Source organism: Giraffa tippelskirchi, chromosome 4 (genome assembly GCF_054371585.1).
Source record: "Giraffa tippelskirchi isolate mGirTip1 chromosome 4, T2T-mGirTip1v1.2.pri, whole genome shotgun sequence".
Classification (NCBI taxonomy): domain Eukaryota; kingdom Metazoa; phylum Chordata; class Mammalia; order Artiodactyla; family Giraffidae; genus Giraffa; species Giraffa tippelskirchi.
In genome coordinates this window covers 186,616,211-186,641,905 of record NC_137278.1, presented here as the reverse complement: position 1 = coordinate 186,641,905, position 25,695 = coordinate 186,616,211, and the positions used below count along the sequence as shown (strand labels likewise).

The 25,695-nt window shown below is 36.4% G+C and overlaps 1 protein-coding gene across 2 annotated transcripts in view; it reads left to right on the top strand.

Annotated features, from left to right (window-relative positions):
* Positions 1 to 25,695, top strand: part of PIK3C2G (phosphatidylinositol-4-phosphate 3-kinase catalytic subunit type 2 gamma) — a 387,527-nt gene that overhangs the window by 21,182 nt on the left and 340,650 nt on the right. For both annotated transcript variants that reach the window (XM_081592337.1, XM_081592336.1), the window contains exons 5-6: positions 18,728 to 18,830; positions 23,663 to 23,733. In XM_081592337.1, coding sequence (XP_081448463.1) covers positions 18,728 to 18,830; positions 23,663 to 23,733 — 174 coding nt within the window. The remainder of the gene's footprint in view (positions 1 to 18,727; positions 18,831 to 23,662; positions 23,734 to 25,695) is intronic.

The following is a 25,695-nucleotide window of genomic DNA, read 5'->3' as shown; positions in this document are numbered from 1 at the left end:
TTCCTTTCATGATAAAGGGCCACTTGAAAACAAAACTTATAGGATGACATCTCATTATGAATAATGATCATACGTGGCTTCCCAGGTGGCACTAGTGGTACACAACCCACTATACATGAGTTTATAATTCAACATAGAGTAGTTTGGTCAAACTCAAGGAGAAGATACATAATTTACAGAACACTCATTTTCTGACATATACACAAAATTTCAGTTTCTTTAATAAGGCTTTGCTTAGAAATGCTTTGACTAAAATAAAGGGAAATCAAAATCACTAAAAGTGGACTTTAACTGTCATTTCCAAATTTCCGATTAGATAAAAATGAACTCTCTTTTTGGAATCCTGAGTCTGTTTAAGCAAATAAATATTATGAAAACAAATCCTTCCCACTCTTGGTAACTATCACCCCTGATTTGGCAAAATGAATTAACCTCCTTTAACTTCAATTTTTTCCTTTTAAAAACTGAGTTTTTAATATATTTTTCTACTTTAAACATGATTATATATTTAGGTTACATTTTCAGTTCAGTTCAGTCCCTCAGTCATGTCTGACTCTTTGCGAGCAATGAATTGCAGCACGCCAGGCCTCTCTGTCCATCACCAACTCCCAGAGTCCACCCAAACCCATGTCCATCGAGTCGGTGATGCCATTCAACCATCTCATCCTCTGTCATCCCCTTCTCCTCCTGCCCCCAATCCTACCCAGCATTAGGGTCTTTTCCAATGAGTCAACTCTTCGCATGAGGTGGCCAAAGTATTGGAGTTTTAGCTTCAACATCAGTCCTTCCAATGAACACCCAGGATTGATTTCCTTTAGGATGGATTGATTGGATCTCCTTGCAGTCCAAGGGGCTCTCAAGAGTCTTCTCCAACACCACAGTTCAAAAGCATCAATTCTTCGGCGCTCAGCTTTCTTCACCATCCAACTTTCACATCCACACATGACCACTGGAAAAACCATAGCCTTGACTAGATGGACCTTTGTTGGCAAAGTAATGTCTCTGCTTTTAAATATGCTATCTAGGTTAGTCATAACCTTCCTGCCAAGGAGTAAGTGTCTTTTAATTTCATGGCTGCAATCATCATCTGCAGTGATTTTGGATCCTCCGAAAATAAAGTCTGACACTGTTTCTACTGTTTCCCCATCTATTTCCCATGGAGTGATGGGACCAGAGGCCATGATCTTAGTTTTCTGAACGTTGAGCTTTAAGCCAACGTTTTCACTCTCCTCTTTCACTTTCATCAAGAGGCTCTTTAGTTCTTCACTTTCTGCCATAAGGGTGGTGTCATCTGCATATCTGAGGTTATTGATATTTCTCCTGGCAATCTTGATTCCAGCTTGTGTTTCTTCCAGCCCAGCGTTTCTCATGATGTACTCTGCATATAAGTTAAATAAGCAGGGTGACAATATACAGCCTTGATGTACTCCTTTTACTATTTGGATTATATTTTAGTAATCTTTAATTCAAAACATAAAATTTTATTAAGCTTTTACTAGTCCTTTCATTACATATGGATTGCTTTGAGCTCTAAGTACAGTCTAAATAAATTAAAAGTATTATATGGTTGTTAAAATATAATAAACTGAAAAATAGAAATGTATTCCTTCTCCCAAAATCCTACTATTACTGTTGTAAAATGAGATGGAAAGATTTTTCATTTTAAACTCCCCTTAAGTTATCAGATCTATGTTTCTTAATCTGCTTTGTGAAGATAGTGACAAATTATACTTAGTTGCTACTTTTGCAGTTTCTCTTCTAGTTTGGATTAGATAAGGGCAAATTCTCAAAATTTAAACTTCTTAGTTTCTTCCAGATGGAATATCAGTCTGTTAAAATGGTCACAATAAGTAAGTACTTGATGAACCAAGCAAATTTTCAAAAATTGGTTAAAAATTTTGGTCAACATTCAATGTCAATGGTCAGGATACTTTTTTCCAACTTGACTAATAGTATTTTTGTGATTATCTATTATTTTTTTTAACATTTCCTCCTTAAGTCATATTTTGCTATTTTATTGAACTAATTTGTCTTTACCAGAGTTAGTAAAAGTAATAAATAAAATCCTGAAAAGGCGGGGGATGTAAATAAATAAGATAGACACAAATTGCACATAATTTTACCCTTACATTGATACATTAAAATTGTCCCCAAACTTCAATGTGTACATGAGTTACCTGAGGATGTTGTTAAAAACAGATTCTGAATTTCTTGGTCAAGGGAAGAGACTTCACTTTTAACAGACTTCTGGGTGATGCTCACACTAAATGGTTCATGGTTTATGTTTCAAGTTGCAAGATATTAGTTCAGTTCATTTCAGTTCAGTTGCTCAGTCATGTCTGACTCTTTACAACCCCATGAATCGCAGCATGCCAGGCCTCACTGTCCATCACCAACTCTCGGAGTTTACCCAAACTCATGTCCATTGAGTTGTTGATGCCATCCAACCATCTCATCCTCTGTTGTCCTCTTCTCCTCCTGCCCCCAAACCTTCCCAGCATCAGGGTCTTTTCAAATGAGTCAACTCTTCGCATGAGGTGGCCAAAGTATTGGAGTTTCAGCTTCAAAATCTGTCCTTCCAAATGAACATCCGGGACTGATCTCCTTTAGGACGGACTGGTTGGATCTCCTTGCAGTCCAAGGGACTCTTGAGGCCGGGGATATTAGCGGCCTAAGACTTTTGACTCAATGAAAAATAAAGTAAACATTTTTAAAACTATTATTTATTTATTCATTTATTTTTAATTAATTTATTTATTTTAATTGGAGGCTAATTACTTTACAATGTTGTGGTGGGTTTTGCCATACATTGACATGAATCAGCCATGGGTGTACATGTGTTCCCCATCTGGAACCCCCTCCCACCTCCCTCCCCATCCCATTCCTCAGGGTCATCCCAGTGCACCAACCCTGAGCACCCTGTATCATGCATCAAACTTGGGCTGGCGATCAGTTTCACATATGATAATATACACGATTCAATGTTATTCTTGCAAATCATCCCACCCTTGCCTTCTCCTACAGAGTCCCAAAGACTGTTCTTTACATCTGTGTCTCTTGCTGTCTCGCATATAGAGTCATCGTTATTATCTTTCTAAATTCCATATATGTGCATTAGTATACTGTATTGGTGTTTTTCTTTCTGACTTACTTCACTCTGTATATAGGCTCCAGTTTCATCCACCTCATTAGAACTAATTCAAATATATTCTTTTTAATGGCTGAGTAATATTCCATTGTCTATATGTACCACAGCTTTCTTATCCATTCATCTGTCAATGGACATTTAGGTTGCTTCCATGTCCTAGCTGTTGTAAACAGTGCTGTGATGAACATTTGGGTACACGTGTCTCTGTCAGTTCTGGTTTCCTTGGTGTGTATGCTCAGCAGAGGGATTACTGGGTCATATGGCAGTTCTATTTCCAGTTTTTTATGGGATCTCCACACTGTTCTCCATAGTGGATGTACTAGTTTGCATTCCCACCAACAGTGTAAGATGGTTCCCTTTTCTCCGCACCCTCTCCAGCATTTATTGTTTGTAGACTTTTTGATAGCAGCCATTATGACGGGCATGAGATGGTACTTCATTGTGGTTTTGATTTGCATTTCTCTGATAATGAGTGATGCTGAGCATCTTTTCATGTGTTTGTTAGCCATCTGTATGTCTTCTTTGGAGAAATGTCTGTTTAGTTTTTTGGCCCATTTTTTGACTGGGTCATTTACTTTTCTGGAATTGAGCTGCTTGTATATTTTTGAGATTAATTCTTTGTCAGATGCTTCGTTTGCTATTATTTTCTCCCATTCTGAAGGCTGTCTTTTCACCTTGATTATAGTTCCCTTCATTCTGCAAAAGCTTTTAAGTTTAATTAGGTCCCATTTGTTTATTTTTGCTTTTATTTCCATTACTTTGAGAGGTGGGTCATAGAGGATCCTGCTGTGATTTATGTCAGAGAGTGTTTTGCCTATGTTTTCCTCTAGGCGTTTTATAGTTTCTGGTCTTATGTTTAGATCTTTAATCCATTTTGAGTTTATTTTTGTGTATGGTGTTAGAAAGTGTTCTAGTTTCATTCTTTTACAAGTGTTGACCAGTTTTCCCAGACCCACCTGTTAAAGAGATTGTCTTTTCTCCATTGTATATTCTTGCCTCCTTTGTCAAAGATAAGGTGTCCATAGGTGCGTGGATTTATCTCTGGGTTTTCTATTTTGTTCCACTGATCTATGTTTCTGTCTTTGTGCCACTACCATACTGTCTTGCTGACTGTAGCTTTGTAGTATAGCCTCAAGTCAGGCAGGTTGATTCCTCCAGGTCCATTTTTCTTTCTCAAGATTGCTTTGGCTATTTGAGGTTTTCCGTATTTCCATACAAATTGTGAAATTATTTGTTCTAGTTCTCTGAAAAATACCATTGTTAGCTTCATAGGGATTGCATTGAATCTATATATTGCTTTGGGTAGTATACTCATTTTTCACTACATTAATTCTTCTGATCCATGAACATGGTATATTTCTCCATCTATTTGTGTCATCTTTGATTTCTTTCACCAGTGTTTTATAGTTTTCTATAGATAGGTCTTTTGTTTCTTTAGGTAGATTTATTTCCTAAGTATGTTATTCTTTTTGTTGCAATGGTGAATGGAATTGTTTCCTTAATTTCTCTTTCTGTTTTCTCATTGTTAGTGTATCGGAATGCAAGGGATTTCTGTGTGTTAATTTTATATCCTGCAACTTTACTATATTCGTTGATTAGCTCTAGTAATTTTCTGGTTGAGTCTTCAGGGTTTTCTATGTAGAGGATCATGTCATCTGCAAACAGTGAGAGTTTTAATTCTTCTTTCCCAATCTGGATTCCTTTTGTTTCTTTTTCTTCTCTGATTGCTGTGGCTAAAACTTTCAAAACTATGTTGAATAGTAGTGGTGGGAGAGGGCACCCTTGTCTTGTTCCTGATCTTAGGGGAACTGTTTTCAAATTTTCACCATTGAGGATAATGTTTGCTGTGGGTTTATCACATATGGCTTTTAACATGTCGAGGTATGTTCCTTCTATTCCTGCATTCTGGAGGGTTTTTATCATAAACGGATGTTGAATTTTGTCAAAGGCTTTCTCTGCATCTATTGAGATAATCATATGGTTTTTATCTTTCAATTTGTTAATGTGGTGTTTCACATTGATTGATTTGTGAATACTGAAGAATCCTTGCATCCCTGGGATAAAGCCCACTTGGTCATGATGTATGATCTTTTTAATATGTTGTTGGATTCTGTTTGCTAGAATTTTGCTAGGATTTTTACATCTATGTTCATCAGTGATATTGGCCTGTAGTTTTCTTTTTTGTGACATCTTTGTCTCGTTTTGGTATTAGGGTGATGGTGGCCTCATAGAATGAGTTTGGGAGTTTACCTTCCTCTGCAATTTTCTGGAAAAATTTGAGTAGGATAGGTGTTAGCTCTTCTCTAAATTTTTGGTAGAATTCAGCTTTGAAGCCATCTGGTCCTGGGCTTTTTTTTGCTGGAAGATTTCTGATTAAAGTTTCGATTTCTGTCATTGTGATGGGCCTGTTCAAATTTTCTATTTCTTCCTGGTTCAGTTTTGGAAAGTTACACTTTTTAAGAATTTTTCCATTCTTCCAAGTTGTCCATTTTATTGGCATATAGTTGCTGATAGTAGTCTCTTATGATCCTTTGCATTTCTGTGTTGTCTGTTGTGATTTCCCCATTTTCATTTCTAATTTTGTTGATTTGATTCTTTCCTCTTTTTTTCTTGATGACTCTGGCTAATGTTTTATCTATTTTATTTACCTTCTCAAAGAACCAGCTTTTAGCTTTATTGACTTTTGCTATGGTCTCCTTTGTTTCTTTTTCATTTATTTCTGCCCTAATTTTTGTGATTTCTTTCTTTCTGCTAACCCTGGGGTTCTTCATTTCTTCTTTTTCTAGTTGCTTTAGGTGTAGAGTTAAGTTAGTTATTTGACTTTTCTCTTGTTTCTTGAGATAAGCTTGTATTGCTATGAACCTTCCCCTTAGCAATGCTTTTACTGAATCCCATAGGTTGTTTTGTTTTGTTTTCATTTTCATTCATTTCTATGCATATTTTGATTTCTTCTGTGATTTGTTGGTTATTCAGAAGCGTGTTGTTTAGCCTCCATATATTTGAATTTTTAATAGTTTTTTTTCCCTGTAGTTGACATTTAATCTTACTGCATTGTGATCAGAAAAGATGCTTGAAATGATTTCAATTTTTTTTTTTTAATTTACCAAGGCTAGATTTATAGCCCAGGATGTGATCTATTCTGGAGAAGGTTCCATGTGCACTTCAGAAAAAGGCGAAATTCATTGTTTGGGGGTGAAATGTCCTATAGATATCAATTAGGTCTAACTGGTACATTACATCATTTAAAGTTTGTGTTTCCTTATTAATATTCTGTTTGATCTGTCCGTAGGTGTGAGTGGGGTATTAAAGTCTCCCACTATTGTTGTATTACTGCTAATTTCCCCTTTCATACTTGTTAGCATTTGCCTTACATATTGTGGTGCTCCTATGTTGGGTGCATATATATTTATAATTGTTATATCTTCTTCTTGGATTGATCCTTTGATCATTATGTGGTGTCCTTCTTTGTCTCTCTTCACAGCCTTTATTTCAAAGTCTATTTTATCTGATATGAGTATTGCTGCTGCTGCTGCTGCTAAGTCACTTCAGTCATGTCCAACTCTGTGTGACCCCATAGACTGCAGCCCACCAGGCTCCTGAGATTCTCCAGGCAAGAACACTGGAGTGGGCTTCCATTTCCTTCTCCAATGCATGAAAGTGAAAAGTGAAAGTGAAGTCATTCAGTCCTGTCCGACTCTTAGCGACCCCATGGACTGAAGCCTACCAGGCTCCTCTGTCCATGGGATTTTCCAGGCAAAAGAGTACTGGAGTGGGGTGCCATTGCCTTCTCTGATGAGTATTGCTACTCCTGCTTTCTTTTGGTCTCCATTTGTGTGAAATATCTTTTTTCAGCCCTTCACTTTCAGTCTGTATATGTACCTTGTTTTAAGGTGGACAGCATATATAGGGGACTTGTTTTTGTCTCCGTTCAGCCAGTCTTTGTCTTTTGATTGGGACATTCAACCCATTTACACTTAAGGTAGTTATTGATAAGTACACTCCCGTTGCCATTTACTTTGTTGTTTTCGGTTTGAGTTTATACACTTTTTTGTGTTTCTTGTCTAGAGAAGATCCTTTAGCATTTGTTGAAGAGCTGGTTTGGTGGTGCTGAATTTTCTCAGCTTTTGCTTGTCTGTAAAGCTTTTGATTTCTCCTTCATATTTGAATGAGATCCTTGCTGGGTACAGTAGTCTGGGTTATAGGTCTTTCTCTTTCATCACTTTAAGTATGTCCTCTCATTCCCTTCTGGCCTGAAGAGTTTCTATTGAAAGATCAGCTGTTATCCTTATGGGACTCCCCTTGTATGTTATTTGTTGTTTTTCCCTTGCTGCTTTTAATATTTGTTCTTTGTGTTTGATCTTCATTAATTTGATTAATATGTGTCTTGGGGTGTTTTGCCTTGGGTTTATCCTGTTTGGGACTCTCCAGGTTTCTTGGACTTTGGTGGCTATTTCTTTCCCCATTTTAGGGAAGTTTTCAACTATTATCTCCTCAAGTATTTTCTCATGGCCTTTCTTTTTGTCTTCTTCTTCTGGGACTCTTATGATTCAAATGTTGGGGCATTTGACATTGTCAAAGAGGTCTCTGAGTTTATCCTCATTTCTTTTAATTCTTTTTTCTTTTTTCCTCTCTGCTTCATTTATTCCACCATTCTGTCTTCCACCTCACTTATCCTATCTTCTGCCTCTGTTATTCTACTGTTGGTTCTCTCCAGAGTGTTTTTGATCTCAGTTATTGCATTATTCATTATTGATTGACCCTTTTTATTTCTTCTAGGTCCTTGTTAAACTTTTCTTGCATCTTCTCAATCCTTGTCTCCAGACTATTTATCTGTAACTCCATTTTGTTTTCAAGATTTGGGGTCATTTTTACTGTCATTATTCTGAATTATTTTTCAGGTAGACTCCCTATCTCTTCCTCTTTTGTTTGGTTTGGTGGGCATTTATCATGTTCCTTTACAACAAAAGCACAGACTCAGTTGGGCCTGAATTTGTGCCCTTCCCAGGTCTGAGCAGCTCAGGTGACCAGGTGCTTGGCCAGCACACTCTCCCCAGGTGGGTGGTGCGTCTTATAACCTCCCTGGTCCCAGCCGCTCAGTTTCCTGGGTGCGCAACAGGAGTGCCTTCTCAGGTGTGCCGTGTGTCTCCTCTGGGGAGCTGATATCTGGCTGTGGCCTTCCTGGTGGATGTCAACTGTCCAGGATCCCAGTGAGACTTGGTTAGCAACTGGGAGCCTGCTCACAGTTTGGTAGAGGGTGTCATCTCTGGGGTGGAGATTGCCCCTTGCCTTCCAGCTCTGGCTGTCACTGCTTGCCTCTCTGCCTCTGCTGGGGAATGGGCTGGTCTGCAGCCAGCTAGCTCTCTTCTGGTATTTGCTCAGTCCTGTGTTCTGTGAGTCTGCCGGCAGTGCCTTAGATTAGAGCTTTTCAGGGGAAAGTTCTCTTTTCTCTCTCTCTCTCTCTCTGGCTATCCCACAGTTTGGGTTGCTATCTCACATTAGCTCCCTCAGATTGTCCTCAGGGCATTCAGGCCTGGTCCTTACCCTACGCAATGCAGCCCACGCCTCCCTGTTCAGCCCCCACTTGCTGGTGGCGGACGTGATAGTCTGGGCTACTTCTCCACTGGGAGTTGCAGTTAGGTGCGTAATCTGTGGGGTATTTTTTGCTTTTTTCCCCTCCCAGTTATGTTGCCCTCTGAGATCCCAAAACTCTTTACAGACCAGCCAGTGAGAGAGTTTCCTGGTATTTGGAAACTTCTCCTCCTTCACGACTCCCTCCCCCGGGATGGGTCTCCAACCCTAACTCTTTTGTCTCTCTTTTTATCTTTTATATTTTCTCCTACCTCCTTTCAAAGACAGTGGGCTGCCTTTCCGGGTGCCTGGTGTCCTCTGCTAGCGTTCAGATGTTGTTTTGTGAAATTTGCTCAGTGTTCAAATAATCTTTCGATGAATTTGTGGGGGAGAAAGGGGTCTCCCCATCCTATCCCTCTGCCATCTTAAGACCGCCACCTAAAGTACACATTTTTAAAACCAGTGTCTTGCACAAATACTGAATTTAATCAATAGAACAAAATGTTATACTTCATAACATATTGAAAAATGAAGATAATTTTCCTAGCAAGTCACAATTCCCATTTTAATAAGTCAACTATCTTATTTTTACAGCCATTTACCACTTATCATAACCTAGTATATGACAAACTCTTTCTGTCAATTAAAGTATTTCATTTTCACTCTGTTGAATCTTGCTCTGGCATTCCTTCTCTCTGTGAAACACTTTTAAGAATCCAGTAACTTACTGTACTAACTCATCTCCAGAACTCTTCTCAAAATGAGACAGCTCCTGACCTCTTACATGTGGCTATCATGCTATTCTTACCAGGTACTTCAGTTAACAACAAAGAGAGTTGCATCAAGTAGCATATACTCCTCAAAAACTGTCTCACAAAGAGCAAATGAAAGAACTGGAACTTTATCACTTGTAACATAGGCTGTTGGTAGTGTAAAATAAAGTTGTGAGCAATATGAAGTATGGATACTGAATGAACTAATTAAAGTCAGAATAAATTAAACAGAAAAATAATAAAAATATTAGCATCTTCCATTACATTACTGGTTTTAGCCCCCAAGTTAACTACCAGAGTAGGAGTGTCTTGGTAATCTCATTTCCCTATTTCTCGTGGTCTTATCCAGTAGACAGAACCTCTGGGACTTATGCAGTGGAAGTACTGAGGTCAGGGACTATAACATCTTGTCTTTTCTGTGAGGTACAGCACAGATAAAAGACCTAGGGACAGAAAGACTGTTTCCTAGAGTGTTTCTGTTTCTGCTTTATTTCCAGATAGTAAACCTTGTTATACCTTCACCTAGACTCACATGAAGTTTAGATACACATATAGATAAGATAGATAGATAGACAGATAGATAGATACAGAGACATGGATATATCTCAATAATGTATGAAGTATAATGCTACTTCATCGTTTTTCCTTTATTATCTAAAAGCCTGACAATTGCAGGGTGCAGGGTTTTGTTTCTTACTCCTAATCTGTGATTTGAGCAATTTCTTTTCTCAAAAGTCTTCCTGTCTTGTTTTCTAATTCAACTTAAAAACAATTTTCCTTATGAGCTATGTGTGAAAAAATAAAATTTACCGCACCTAAAGGTTTCTGTTAAATAAATCATGACTGCACTGTCAATAGTGAACCACAAGCGCCACATAAAGAGAAAGTGAACAGTCTTCCTTGAAATTGTGCTTGGGCCTACTGCTTGCAGTTGTGGCCAAGTTTTAACTCCTTGATTTAAACAAGATAAAGCAAAACTATTCTTTACTATTTAACTGACTGTTGAGTTCAAGAACTCAGAGTACTAAAAAGATATAAGGAAAGAAAAGAAAGCTTATGTTAATTAATTAAAAGTCTTACCTTGAAACTGCCATACATAGTTTTAAGCCAAATTAAGAAATAATATCTACCTCTTGATTCATCACTAGGATTCATTAGTTTGATCTGGTTATCTACTATGGAGTCCCTTTTCTCTCTTCTGACCTCTCCTAGGAAACAAAATGTTGAATCCCTTTGATGAGATTAAGAAAGTCCTCTTCAAAAATTAAATCTAAGTAGAATTTTTAAATAATCTTAAGAAAACTTCTATTTAAAAAATGTTTTACCTAGTTGCATTACAATTAGTATTAATTTATTCTTTAAATATTTGATTATAAGTTGGAATTGCCTTTAATTCAAATAAAAATCAAAATATTAATTAGCAGGGAAAAAAGACTAGGTAATAGTGTGTAAAGTTTAAGGTAATAGATTATACTCATTAGCAGTAAAAGCCCAGTTGCCTATATTCCTGGGGGAGAAAATGAGTCTTTTTATTCTCAATAAAATTAAGGGTTTTGTTTAGAAACTTGAACAAACTGATTAGTTTCAGCACATTCAGAATAGCCTAAGACTTATAATACAATAATTTAGTCTATTCTAATTTTCTAGACATACTTTGAGCAAAAAAAATTAATTAATTAATTAAAGTCCTTTTCTCTTTTACATACTTTGCTTTCCTCATAAAATCACAGAACCATGTCAGAGCATGGAAAGAACATGTCATCACTTTGAGAGCTCTCACAAAATAATGAAAACATGTTCTCTCAATAAATCATCCGTTAAGAGTATTCTGAGTTACTTCTATTTAGTTTTGAATCTCCTTCAAAGTACCATTCCAAACATTTTAATATGAACTTTGGTTGCTATCTTTAATAAACACTTCAGTTCAGTTCAGTCGCTCAGTCGGGTCTGACTCTTTGCGACCCCATGAACTGCAGCACACCAGGCCTCCCTGTCCATCACCAACTCTCGGAGTTTACCCAAACTCATGCCCATTGAGTCAGTGATGCCATCCAACCATCTCATCCTCTGCCGTCCCCTTCTTCTCTTGCCCTCAATCTTTCCCAGCATCAGGGTCTTTTCAAATGAGTCGGCTCTTTGTATCAGGTGGCCAAAACATTGGCCATCAGTCAACATCGGTCCTTCCAATGAACACCCAGACTGATCTCCCTTAGGATGGACTGGTTGGATCTCCTTGCAGTCCAAGGGACTCTCGAGTCTTCTCCAATACCACAGTTCAAAAGCATCAATTTTCGGCACTCAGCTTTCTTTATAATTCAACTCTCACATCCATACATGACTACTGGAAAAACCATAGCTTTGACTAGACGGACCTTTGTTGAAAAAGTAATGTCTCTGCTTTTTAATATGCTGTCTAGGTTGGTCATCACTTTCCTTACAAGGAGTAAGTGTCTTTTAATTTCATGGCTGCAGTCACCATCTGCAGTCATTTTGGAGTCCCCCAAAATAAAATCAGCCACTGTTTCCACTGTTTCCCCACCGATTTGCCATGAAGTGATGGGACCAGATGGACTGATGTTGGAGCTGAAACTCCAATACTTTGGCCACCTCATGCGAAGAGTTGACTCATTGGAAAAGACTCTAATGCTGGGAAGGATTGGGGGCAAGAGGAGAAGGGGGTGACAGAGGATGAGATGGTTGGATGGCATCACTGACTCGATGGACGTGGGTTTGGGTAAACTCTGGGAGTTGGTGATGGACAGGGAGGCCTGGCATGCTGCAATTCATGGGGTCGCAAAGAGTTGGACACGACTGAGCGACTGAACTGAACTGAACTGATGGGATCGGATGCCATGATCTTAGTTTTCTGAATGTTGAGCTTTTAGCCAACATTATCACTCTCCTCTTTCACTTTCAAGAGGCTCTTTAGTTCTTCTTCACTTTCTGCCATGAGTGTGGTGCCATCTGCATATCTGAGGTTATTGATATTTCTCCCAGCAATCTTGATTCCAGCTTGTGTTTCTTCCAGCCCAGTGATTCTCATGATGTACTCTGCATATAAGCTAAATAGTCAGGGTGACAATATACAGCCTTGATGTACTCTGTTTCCTATTTGGAACCAGTCTGTTGTTTCATGTCCAGTTCTAACTGTTGCTTCCTGACCTGCATACAGGTTTCTCAAGAAGCAGGTCAGGTGGTCTGGTATTCCCATCTCTTTCAGAATTTTCCAGTTTATTGTGATCCACACAGTCAAAGGCTTTGGCATAGTCAATAAAGCAGAAATAGATGTTTTTCTGGAATTCTCTTGCTTTTTTGATGATCCAGCAAATGTTGGCTATTTGATCTCTGCTTCCTCTACTTTTTCTAAAACCATCTTGAACATCTGGAAGTTCACGGTTCATGTATTGCTGAAGCCTGGTTTGGAGAATTTTGAGCATTACTTTACTAGCGTGTGAGATGAGTGCAATTGTGTGGTAGTTTGAGCATTCTTTGGCATTGCCTTTCTTTGGGATTGGAATGAAAACTGACCTTTTCCAGTCCTGTGGCCACTACTGAGTTTAAAAATTAATAAAAATAATATATACAAACTTGAATTTGATTCTAGCTAGTAACTGTCTAGGACAAATGTCCCAGTATGAGAATACTTTATATATACCTTCATTTGAAAGCAATTCCCCAAAGAAAGAGCTTATACTAAATAAAGGTCGTTCATTATTGAAAGAAACATGTAAAAATTATATCAACCACTGAGTGCAATAATAGTTTTTATTATTGTTAACATACATAAAAGGACTATTTAGTACTTTAAACATGACACCCCCAAAAGAAGTACCAAATACAAGTTCTTCAGCTGCTGCTGCTGCTAAGTCATTTCAGTCATGTCCAACTCTGTGCGACCCCATACACAGCAGCCCACCAGGCTCCTCTGTCTTTGGGATTCTCCCGGCAAGAATACTGGAGTGGGTTGCCATTGCCTTCTCCAGTGAATGTGTGCATGCTAAGTTGCTTCAGTCGTGTTCTACCCTATGGACAGCAGCCCACTAGGCTCCTCTGTCCACCAGATTCTCCAGGCAAGAATACTGGAGTGGGTTGCCATTTCCTTCTCCAAATTCTTCAGCAATATGACATATTTTTGTAACATGAATTAGTTTATTCAGACAAGTCATCTTTATATACTGAAAAATTTTTCGGGCATATTTGTAATGTTTTGTTCCACCTAGTAACAATAGATGAATGCGAAGTATACATAAAACTGCTGAGAGTGACAATACTGTACCAGTGACTGTGACTATTCACCCAGAAAACATGCATTTTCCCCTCTCAACTTGATGTCACAGTCTTGAAAATGCTTATTGAAGGATTCTCCACAATTTTTGTACATTTTGCCCTCATCTCTATATTCAGCAGCATCAAGGTTTTCTATATATTCTCTTTCACAAAGTTAAAGACATTTTTAAAAGCCAGGTTTATTTTACTATATATATATTTTTAATTTTAGAAATTAAGTGTGTCTTTTTAAGACCATGCTAGTGTTCTGTACTAAGGTGTCTGCGTGTGTATGCACACAAACACATGAACTCTGCATAGACCTGTATTGATTTGAGTGGTCTCTTCCAGTCCTATTTTCCCATGAGATGTTTTATTTTTAGCCCAAAGTTTGCAGAACACCTTAATTCCCCCATCCCATTTTATAAGAAACATGTATATCACACTATAACAGGAAAGCTTAACTCCATAAATAAACTTTAAGCATGCTATATTTACTCCAAACATTTATATCCTAATTTCTGATCTTAGATTGTTGAACTCAGTGTCTTTATTTGCAAATGAAAGAGCTGGACCAGAAAAGTACTTCCTTTCCAGTTTTTGAGCTCTCTTCTCATGTAAAATCATTCCCATAATTAAAATGAAAATTATTTATCTTCAGAACTGGATTAATAGACTGAAAATGCAAATCTACCCAGCAGCCCACCAAAATTCTCATGAAAGGACAGGAAAAAAATATTAATAAAAAAACTTCTGGTAAACAAGAAAGAGGGATAAGATGGAAAGGACAGAAAGATCACAAGGGGATTGTAGAGCTCCCAGGTAAATGTCAAAAGATTTTTAAAATAGGAGGGACTTGGGACATTTGTTTGACAACTTTATAAAAAACAGATAATTTCCTAAGGAATCATGAATTTTAAAAATTAGCTAAAGGAGAAGTATAAATGTGAAACAGAACAAACAGCAGTGGGAGTAGAAAATGTAGTTTTAGGCAAATTGCCCCAAACCTTGGTGGAATAGATAATTCTCAATTACATAAACTGTGCCAGGACAGAGAATAAGATGTAAGCACTTTATAAAGATAGTTTAATTGTAATGTCTAAAACAAATAAATATTAACACAAACATTAAGATTATAGGCCAATCTAGATTTTGCTATATACAAAAAGAAACTTTAAAAATTGCAAATTAAATCTACCCAAGAATGTAAAGTTAATTATACATAGAAAAAGTCTATTGATACAATTAATATATTAATACATTCAAGGAAAAAAAGATCCTCTCAATATGATGTCCTCAGTAAATGCAAAAAACTCATTAAATAAAATTTGAACCTTTTCATAATTAAAAAAAATCGTTAACAAAATAGGCAACAAAAGTCTAGACCAGGAATGCAGCAAATACCATATCTGTTAATCATCTGATGCATTCTCCATACAGTCAAGAAAAAGAGAAGGATATCTATTTTCATTACTACTACTCAAAAGTCTGCCAAGCATCCTAGGCATCACAATAGAATGAAATATCAAAGGGAAGCTTTTTGCTTTTGGAAGGTAATAAAATTGCAATTATTTTAAAAGAATACAGCTTTCTACTTAGAAAATCCAAAAAAAATCAACTGAAAAACTTTCAGGTATTACAACAGGATTCCATAAGAAAAATCAACAAATAAACTCAACTAATAAATATTATGGAAAAAAATCTTTGATTTGTAATAGAACATAAACTATAAAATACCTTGCAAAAGGCATACTTGTACAATCTACTTGAAGAAAACTATCCTTTTACTCAAGGGTATAGAAGAGAATCATAACACATGTAGAAATATATTTTCCTTGGAAGAATTCAATGTTATAAAAAGGCCAACTCCTCTTACATAATTCCATAAATAAAATATAAGTCAACACTATATTAGAGTTCCTCTTTAATATTACCACACTAATTTTAAAATTTTTCTGAAAGAGAAATCATGCAAAGATAATATAATTTTTTTAAATGATTACTTTTATTTATTTCCAAACTTCAAAATATGCTAGAAAATTAAATAATTGAAGCAATTTGGTACTGGACAGGAATAAATATATAGATTCATGAAATATTTAGAGTCCAGAAACATCGGATATTTATGAAAATTGTTCATGTGTTAAATACAAAAGGTCAGAGTTGAAAAAAATGTCCTTGTTAATTTAAGAATATTTGGGCAAATTGTTATTATATTGAAAAAAAGTCTAAAATTGGAGCTGTAAATCCCTCTTTACTCAACAAATACATTCCAGATAGATCATTAAAAACCACTACTGCTGAATTAAGTGTGGAGGAAACAACTTCAAAAGATTAGAATAATATGCACAGGAATCTAAATCAATTCTCCATTCAGGTTGGAAGCTGGAGCCGAAAATTAAAGATAATTATAGATTTGCTTTATGCCAGAAGATACAAAATTGTAATCAACAGACCCTTCATCCTATATCAACAACTGTATTCTAACATCAAGACTTTGGTTATTGAGAGGCTATTTAGCTATTTTTAGTTTTAAAATAAAGTGTGTTAATATATCTTTTTTATAATTCCCATTTCTAACTTTTTGGATCAACTGATCTACTCTATTTTTATTGCATCCAGTAAATTACAAAAGAATCTGGAAAAAAAATTGAAATGATCTCTTCTTGAGCAACTGTAGTGTTATGAAATAGAACTGAAGTCATATTAAGCTCTAAGTTTTTTTGAGAATCTGATATAAATAATGGTTAAATTGATGTTGAAATGGAAAAGATTTAAAATACGTTTTACTAAAAAAAATAGGTAACCAGTAGAAGATTAAAATTGTTTGTGTCTTCTAAGCTTCTAAAGATAGAGGAAAAAGACTCAGGGTACAAATAATCCCAAAGAATAAAGGAAAAAGTGTTAAAACAAATGTTTAATATAATAGTTTAAATTTTCTGATCAAGAAGCAAAGTCTCAGGAATTCCTTGACATTCCATTGCTTGGTACCCTGTGCTTCCACTGCAGGGGGGCAAGAGCTTGATCCCCAGATTGGGAAATTAAGATCCTGAGCACCATGCAGCATGCCTGAAACAAAAAAGCCGGTGTCCAAAAATAAATTAAAAGAAATTTAGCTACAAGTTAGAGACACAGCTAAAATATAAATGATCTTATTTTTAACATAAATGTATGTGTGCTTGACCATTTATCTCAGCCTATTTGCTTTTTTTTAAGTGCAACAAACTCTTGTTAACTGTTGTTTTGGACAAAGGGAAAGAGAACAATTTTAAGACCTTTTTTATTATGCACAATTTAGTATAATTCAAATGTTTTCCCTGAGAATATATTCCTATAACATAGCTTTTTTTAAAAAAAGAAAATTTATAGGGGAAAAAATTCCTTCCAAAATCTGAAAATTACCCAGACCTAACCCCTTTCCTCACCACACTTGAGGCAAAGATAAGGGAAGAACTAGGGCTGACTTTTAGAAGGGAGTTGAACTGACACATTTAGCAAATAAATATACATAATTTTCAGTTAAATTTGAATTTCAAAAATTTCCATTTTTCTTAGTGTAAAAACATACTTACACTAAAAATGTTTATTCATTGTTATCTGAAATTCATGTTTTTTGGTCATTTATTTTCTCTGGCAACCCTAGTGAGGGACGTACATACAAGTGGGTGAAACAGGAAGTTCAAGAAAGCAGTAGCCATATCTGAGGCTGAATTCACTGCACTGGGATCCAGGGTCCAGACTTCAACACAATGAGGAAGGCAAGCTTTGAGAGCAAGATGGGTCACTACTCTTAAAGTGGTTCCTAAAATAGGAAGAGGAACTTCAGAGGAATTTCAGAACTCTAAGGATGAAAAAAAAAAGAGTTGGGGTTGGGGGTAGTGAAAAGAGGAACCTGAGTATATGTGATAGAATATGAGACTAGCCCTTGGAGAAGGCAGAAATCAATGATTCCAGAAACTCAGGGAATACACTGGACATGTCTTATGTCTAGATTCACAATAGAAATAATTCAAGGAACAATATAAGAGCCCTATGGATAGCAACAGGTTGTTTTGTTCATTATTTCATCTGTGATTAGGAAATATTTAGAGAGAGAGAGACAGGAAGGAAGGATGGAAGGAAGGAAGGGAGGGAGGGAGGACAACAAAATACAATTACGCCATTAAAAATGTCTGAAATGTGTATATTTTTTATTTAATCTGCTTGTCAAGCCCTTGACACAGACATTAATATCCCACCTCTAAAGGAAAAATATTGTGTTTCAGATAGTTTAATTGGCCTAAGGTCAAGGAGCTAGTACATCTGTCTCTAAAGTTGTGATATTTCTACCACATGGCTCTGCTTCACCGTTACAGTGATCCCCACATAAATTGTGTGGCATCAATTAGACCTCCCAGAAGCATGCTGTGGTCAGCTTTGAGATGGCCGGATAAAACTAACTCTGAATATGGATTCTTTATCATATCCATTCTAAAGGTATCTAGTCATTTTTTCTAACAATGAATTTGAAAATAAGTATATCTTGCCTTTAAAACTGACTATGAGGAGACATATCTCTATATGTCTATATACGCATGCATATTAGAGATAGATAGACAGATAGTCAATGTACAGTTGTTCAGTTGTGTCCGACTCCTTGCAACTCCATGGACTGTAGCCTGCCAGGCTCTTCTGTCTTGGGGATTACCAAGCAAGAATACTGGAGTGGGCTCCCATTTCCTCCTCCAGGAGGGATCTTCCTGACCCAGGAATCAAACCCATGTCTCCTGCATTGGCAGGCAGATTCTTTACCACTGAGCCACCTGGAAAACCATGATAGATAGGTAGACAGACAGAAAACTACAGATATATTTAAACTTTTATCAGACTAAGTTCCAAAAATAAAATATAATGACACGGAGTCAGGGAGGGAAACATACACTGGGGGAATAGTAAGAGAAAATAATTATGTTCCTTTTTTTTTCTCTTTCAGTGATCACTATTTGGGAAGCCACAGAGTATTTCAGAAAAATAAATCTGTTATTCAACTTCATCTACAGAAAATCAGAGACACTCCAGGAACATTATCTAGAAAGGTGAGACTTTCTTAGCATTGGCATCAGTTAGCAAATGGGTTCTTTAAGGACAGTGTTCCCATCCTTATGGATTGTTGCCATTTGGGGATTACATGGCTTATAGAATACGTATTTATTTGAGTATATTTACTGAAACATAATGAAATATATGTCTATTAACAATTTGGACTAAAGCAATTACATGAACAGCGTACTGAAACCTCAGTATAATAAATCAACTGGTCTCTTGAAAAGTCATTTATGAGTAACTTATTAATGTTATCATATTCATATAAGAATCCACTAGTAAATGAATGGAACAGAAAATGTGATGGGGAAACCATTGAAGGAAGAAAAATAAAACAACTCTTGCTCTATTTGAAGACAATGGTGGTATCAACACAGTTTAAACCAGGACAGATTAATATTTATAATATATATAATAAAACTCCTTAGAAAGGAATTACTGTGCTTTAATGACAGCTTCATGCTGTTAGATATACATTTTATTCCCTGTGTGATGTCTTGAGTTACATCAAACCCAAATTGCACAGTATGCAGTAAACTTTGATATTTTAGCAGTTTTTATCTATAGAATCTTTCAGTTACCTGCTTTAAGCAAAACTCCCATCACCCTGTCATTTACCTCAGATAACAGATTTCCAATGCATGACTTTTTTTTCTAGTTTGGGGTGCTTCATCATAAAAGGTGTCAGGTAGTGCATTAGTTTGCAATATATCTATGTGGAACATAACATAATGAGGCCAAAAGAAAGAAATTTTTCTAAATTTTTCTAAACAATTTCTATTTGTTTAGAAATATCTTTTGGAACTCGTATCCAACTCAGATGGTATTGACAGTTCCAGGGCTATGCATCCGAAATCTCCACAAAGAAGCATTATAAAGTAACTAATACCCTCAATATTAATAAACCTAAGCATCTTCAAATTGTCCTCGGTGTTGATCAAAAAGCTGAAATTATCATGCTTCATTTCAACAAGGGGAGGAGAAAGTGTATAATTCTAACTCCTACTCTTGTTTAGAAGCTGAATAATTGCTTTAAAAAAATGTCACTGGTAGTAATTTACAAATCACTAATATTTCAGTTTCATGTAAATTAAGCTTTATACTTAAATGCCTGTAACTCCACTACTTTGATATAAAATGTACTGAGCATATATTTTATATGTGAAACTTTAACATTTACATATTTACTCTTTAAAACAATTCCATGTGTCAATTAGCACGCTGAATCCCAAGGAGCTCATGACCTTTCTCAGGTCACATTCATGGAACTAGTAAACAGAGACTTGGATCGAGCCCAGTCAGTGAGTCTCCACTGAGAATCCATGGACTCTACTCAAACATTTTAGATGTGGGTGTCAGAGCAATTAGTCAAGATTCTACCTTTATGTTTTTTTGGCTTTGTTTTGTTTTCCACAGCTGTATCCACATATCCCAAAGCCTGGGCCATGACAGGGTATTTAATGATAATTAACCACATTAAGTATATATTAGGTGCCAGGCACTGTTATTAGTGCTCTGCATGTATTAATTCATAACAGCTCCAAAGCAAAAACTATAGGACATTAGACTATATGATATTGTAGTCTTTTTTAAACTTTTAAAAATAGTATTATTTATTTATCTTCGGTTGTGCTGGGTTTTCACTGCTGTGTGGGCTTTTCCCTAGTTGCAGCCAGTGGGGGCTACTCTCTAGCTTGGTGCACAGGCTTCTCCTTGTGGGGGAGCACGCACTCTCACGCATTAGGCGTCAGCAGTTGTGGCTCCCAGGCTCTAGAGCACAGGCTCAATAGTTGTGGCGCATGGGCTTAGCTGCTCTGTGGTGTGCGGGATCTTCCCAGTTCAGGGATCAAATCTCCATCTCCTACATTGGCAGGCAGATTCTTTACCGCTGAGCCACAAGGAAAGTCCTAAAGATTTTTTCGATGTGGACCATTTTTAGACTTTATTGAATTTGTTAGAGCATTACTTTTTTCAGTTTTTTGGTCACAAGGCCTATGGGCTCTTAGCTCTCTAATCAGGGATCAAATCAACATTCCCTGCATTGGAAGGCAAAGTCTTAACCACTAGATCACCTAACGTTAGTTAAGACATTCATACATTTCAAAAACTTACTCATGATATTGAAAATATTAGAGTCTGGACACTGGTGTGTTATGTCAACATGATGCATATGTTGCACTCTGATATATCACTTTTTGTTATGAACTTTTAATACCCAATGAGTATGTTAGATTATAATTTCACTTGAAAACCTTATAGTTGAAGAAAATAAAAACTACCTGCCTGGTTTTATAAAATCTTCTTTCAGGACTAGATAAGCTGATTAATTGTTGATTAATTTAATATAACTGGATACAACTGAGACAGTTTAAAAGTTTGCAACCCTTCTTCATGGTCTGAACGGCTATATTTAAAATAAATGATTCATGATTCTTTTTCTTTTATAAATCTATGCTAAGGGAATGGTGAATGGCCTCCTCTCTTAATTCTATTATTTAAAATGATGCTAAAATTCTCTATGATTTTCATAATTTCAGCTGTAAGCTAAACATTATGAATAATTAAATTTTCTTTCTAGTTAAACAACATAAAATTGGCTTGACAATATTGTTTCTATGTAATATTGGAACTATAATAATCACTATCATTTTATTAAGTTTACTGACACCAACACCAATCAGGAGATATTTCAGAGTTTTTTTCATTGTAAAAAGCATTACAAAGCTCAATTCAACTTAGATGGCTTTCTTATTTTAAACTGACTCCTATTATATTGATATATGATGATTTAATTCATGTTCTAAGAGATTATTCACAAAACAGGTTGATCTTCTTTAGAAATCATCCTAGATTTCAAAATTTTAAAATTCCTCTCTTGACTAGAAATGACACGAATGAATGAAACTTTTTTTTTTTTTAATTTTCTTCCTTTACATCTTTCGGGTTTGATCAAAAGTATTGCCAACATTGTAGATATTAATCATAAAATTAAGATTTCTTTATAGCTCAAGGAAACTTTCACAGAATATTTAAAGCAAAAGATTTCTGTATGAAAAAAAGGAAAAAAAAATACCTTAGTGTTTTTACTAAAACAAAGGTATGGCTTTCAGCTTTGGAGAAAAGTAAATTGCACAATACATTCCAAGGATACATGCTCAAACTTTGCTCCAACTCTTTGAGATCCTTTAGATAAATTTTTTTTTCTTTTAAGTGACTGTATGAAAAAGGACAATTCCCCTGCCCCAAAAAGTATCTCTGGAAGCCAAGTAAAGTAGCTTTTAAATGAATATGATTATGCTACACTGAAAGCTGCAAATATGTCATATGATTTATATGCTGCTTTGGTTTTAACTTCTGAAATAAGTGCATGTGTGCTCAGTCATGTCCAACTCTTTGCAACCCTACGGACTGCAGCTCCCCAGGCTCCTCTGTCCATGGGATTTCCCTGGCAAGAATACTGGAGTGGGTAGCCATTTCCTCCTCCGGGGGATCTTCCTGACCCAAGGATCAAACCCGCATCTCCTGTGTCTCCTGCATTGCAGGTTGATTCTTTACCACTGAGCCACCAGGGAAGTCTCTGAAACAATGCAAATGCCAAACATTACAGTTCAAATCTTACTGTATTTTGACTCTTATTTTCTCTATTTTCCTTTCCCTTTTACTCTTCTTTCCATGCCTGAACTTTAGCTTTATCTACTGCAGAAAAAGGAATTGTCTCAACCACTATCACACTTTCAGATTTCATCAACCAGGGACCTTGGATGTAAATTCCTATAGAGTAAGCCTCATGTTGCCAAGTTCCTTAGCATTTCTATTAATACAAAGCCTTCCTTTTTCATATCAATGACCTTATTCTTTCCATGTTACTTAGCTTCCTCCCTCTTCCTCACAAAACAACTCAATATAAAAACTGATTTACTGTTGACCTTACACCATGTAAAGGTTTTCCTTCTGATGTTTTCTGTCAGAAAATCTAACAGGCAGTTTTAAAATTAGATTGTGTGCATACTGACATACAAGATTATATGCACCCCAGGCACTAAGGGACTCACTGGGCTGTAAAACTTAACGGCTCTGGGTGATGAAAAAGTGCAAAGATGATGGGGTATAATTGCTTCCTCTGCACACCAGCACAGGGTTTTCATAGGTGCCCATTTCAGAAGAGTGGATCAAGGAGTTAAGATGAGAGTGCGTCTGTGTGAATGCAGAAATGTGGATCAGGGGGCTTCTATTTTAAGATGAGTAGTTCCTGCTCATCTTGGGAGAAAAATACAATGCCATCTGATAACTTCTGCAATTTATACCTATCAGTAGCTGTCTTTCATTAGCATAACTCAACGTTCATGAGATGGGAAGTTCTCCTACCCTGACGTTTTGGTGGCAAGATACGGAAAATCTGAAAAATGGAGACTCCCATTCTGTGTCTGCCGGCCAATGTGGCAAGCTGTCAAGTCTTATGCTGCCATGGATCCAAGGCCTAAATGTAAAGAAAACGTACACGTACATGGGAGAACTGGTGTCAAAATTGCCTTTCTGCTGGGATAAATTCATATTTGACCTTGGTGGTGGCAGGATGCTTTTCAACTGTCCTTGGGGTTTATCAAAGAGCTGCTCAACCAAAGAGCAGCTTTCTGCTTTACTTTTGAAAAGAATGCTTCTACAGTTAAGAAGTGTCTTCTAAGGTCTTTAAAACAAAATATTAAAATGATAAATGAGGGTTATCAAAAGAGTTGAATAAAATGACAGCAGGAAGTTACGGACCTATTTTTATCTGGGATTCATTCTTCTTCACTCTATAAATATTAATATATCCTGCTGTCTACAGCATGAAGATGACCACAGTCAGTTTTATCTGAACCAACTTCTAGAATTTATGCATATCTGGAAAGTATCCAGGTAAGACATTTCATTTCTGTTCCAAGACTACTTTCTGACCGATTTCTCAAGTGCCAAATCACAATATTTTTCAGTTGATTGTAAAAACTATCCTTTTACTAGTACTGTGGGAGCTATTGTACTCTCCCTTTGGCAAATTCTGTTAATAATTATCTATTCTTCACAGCTATTCAGATACGTTTGAAGAGCTGCTAACACCTTCCAGAACAATCTAACATTCATTTAAAAATCTCTCTGCTACCGGTTATTACATTTTCGAGGATTATTTTTCCTCATTCATTTGGTAAATCTGATTGTGCATATGTCACTTAAGCTCTTTGTATCACCGAATTTCCATACTTTGAAAGTCACCATCTCCTGCTTTAAATTCCTTTCTGGAACTCCTTGAAAATAATTGGTACATTATAAACAAAGGAGAGTGAATTCAAATTGGAAAACTCAAGTGACAGCAAACGAGCATATACTAATTGAGTCTGATATCTCAACGTATGCATGTATTATCTGAAAGAATAGACATATCAAAAAGCTAACCTGGGAGAAGGTATCGGTGCTACAGGGTGAGTTTATCAGGAATTAAAGTTGTTCTGAGCTAAATGAGCAAAAAATGGAGTGTGGGAGGTATGTGTCATAAATTCTCTAAAGCACAGCCTGATATAAAAGTGAGTTAAAATTGTTTTAGTGACTATTAATAATAGCTGTCACTTCCTGGAGTTCTAGTACATTTTGCATACATTATCTCATCTAATTCTCCCTTTAACTCCATAACAATACATAGTACCTTACTTTGAAATCAAAGAAACTGAACTTCTGGAAGGTTAAACAACTTATCTAGGGCCCATCACTCAGTTTGTTAGTAGAAAGAGTGAAATCAATGCTATCTGCAATTTGCAAAGGCTACATTCTTTCATTAAAATATCATGTCTTTCTCTTTCCCCCCTCATACCATAAAATCATAGAATGGGTATTCAGCCTCATACCATAAAATCATAGAATGGGTAAAACTAAGGAGGACTTTTGATATCACTTAATCTAAATTATTATTGTATTACTAATTACATGCTTCATATAGGTCCCCATCAAAATGGTGTATTAAATCAAAGGTTGTGTTTCAAAATAAATTTATAAGACAACAACTACCACATCAACAAATGCAGAGAGAAACATTAAATTGGACAAATTCTTTAAAAAGTCTGGAATCCCTGGGAGTCAGAGATTTGTTCTGAACTGTTTAGTGGAGGACTGTGACTTGTCGGTGAATGCTCCCTGGGGCACAGAGAAATAAAAGGAGCCTGTGACTCTTTGGAAAAGACCCTGTGCTGGGAAAGATTGAAGGCAGGAGAAGAAGGGGACGATAGAGGATGAGATGGTTGGATGACATCACCCAATCGATGGACATGAATTTGAGCAAGGGCTAGGAATTGGTGATGGCAACTGCATGCTGGACTGGCGTGCTGCAGTCCATGGGGTTGCAAAGAGTCAGACACAACTGAGTGAGACCCATAGGATTTATTCACTAACTTTTCATTGTCAGTAATTTTTAATTGAAGTGTAGTTGACAGACATTTCTTCATTCCCTTTCTTCTTTTTGTTGTTCCTCTGATTGGGTAATTTCAAGAAATCTGTCTTTAAGTTTACAGAGTCTTCTGCTTGGTAGTTTATCAAATTCTTCAGCTCAGTCTTGTATTCTTTAACTCAAACTTTCTATTTGATTCTTGTGTTTTCTCTTTGGTGAATTTCTAATTTTGTTTCTTGCATTGTTATGCTAAATTCACTAAATTCTTTTCCTGTGTTCCCTTGTAGTTCTCTGAGCATCTTTAGAATAATTATTTTGGGTGCTTTAATCAGACAATTCTTTTATCTCCATTTCTTTGGGGTCAGTTGCTGGAAGTCTACTGTATTCTTTGGGTGGTGTCATATTTCCCTGATTTTTTGTGATCTTCTAGCCTTATATCCCTGGGTGGG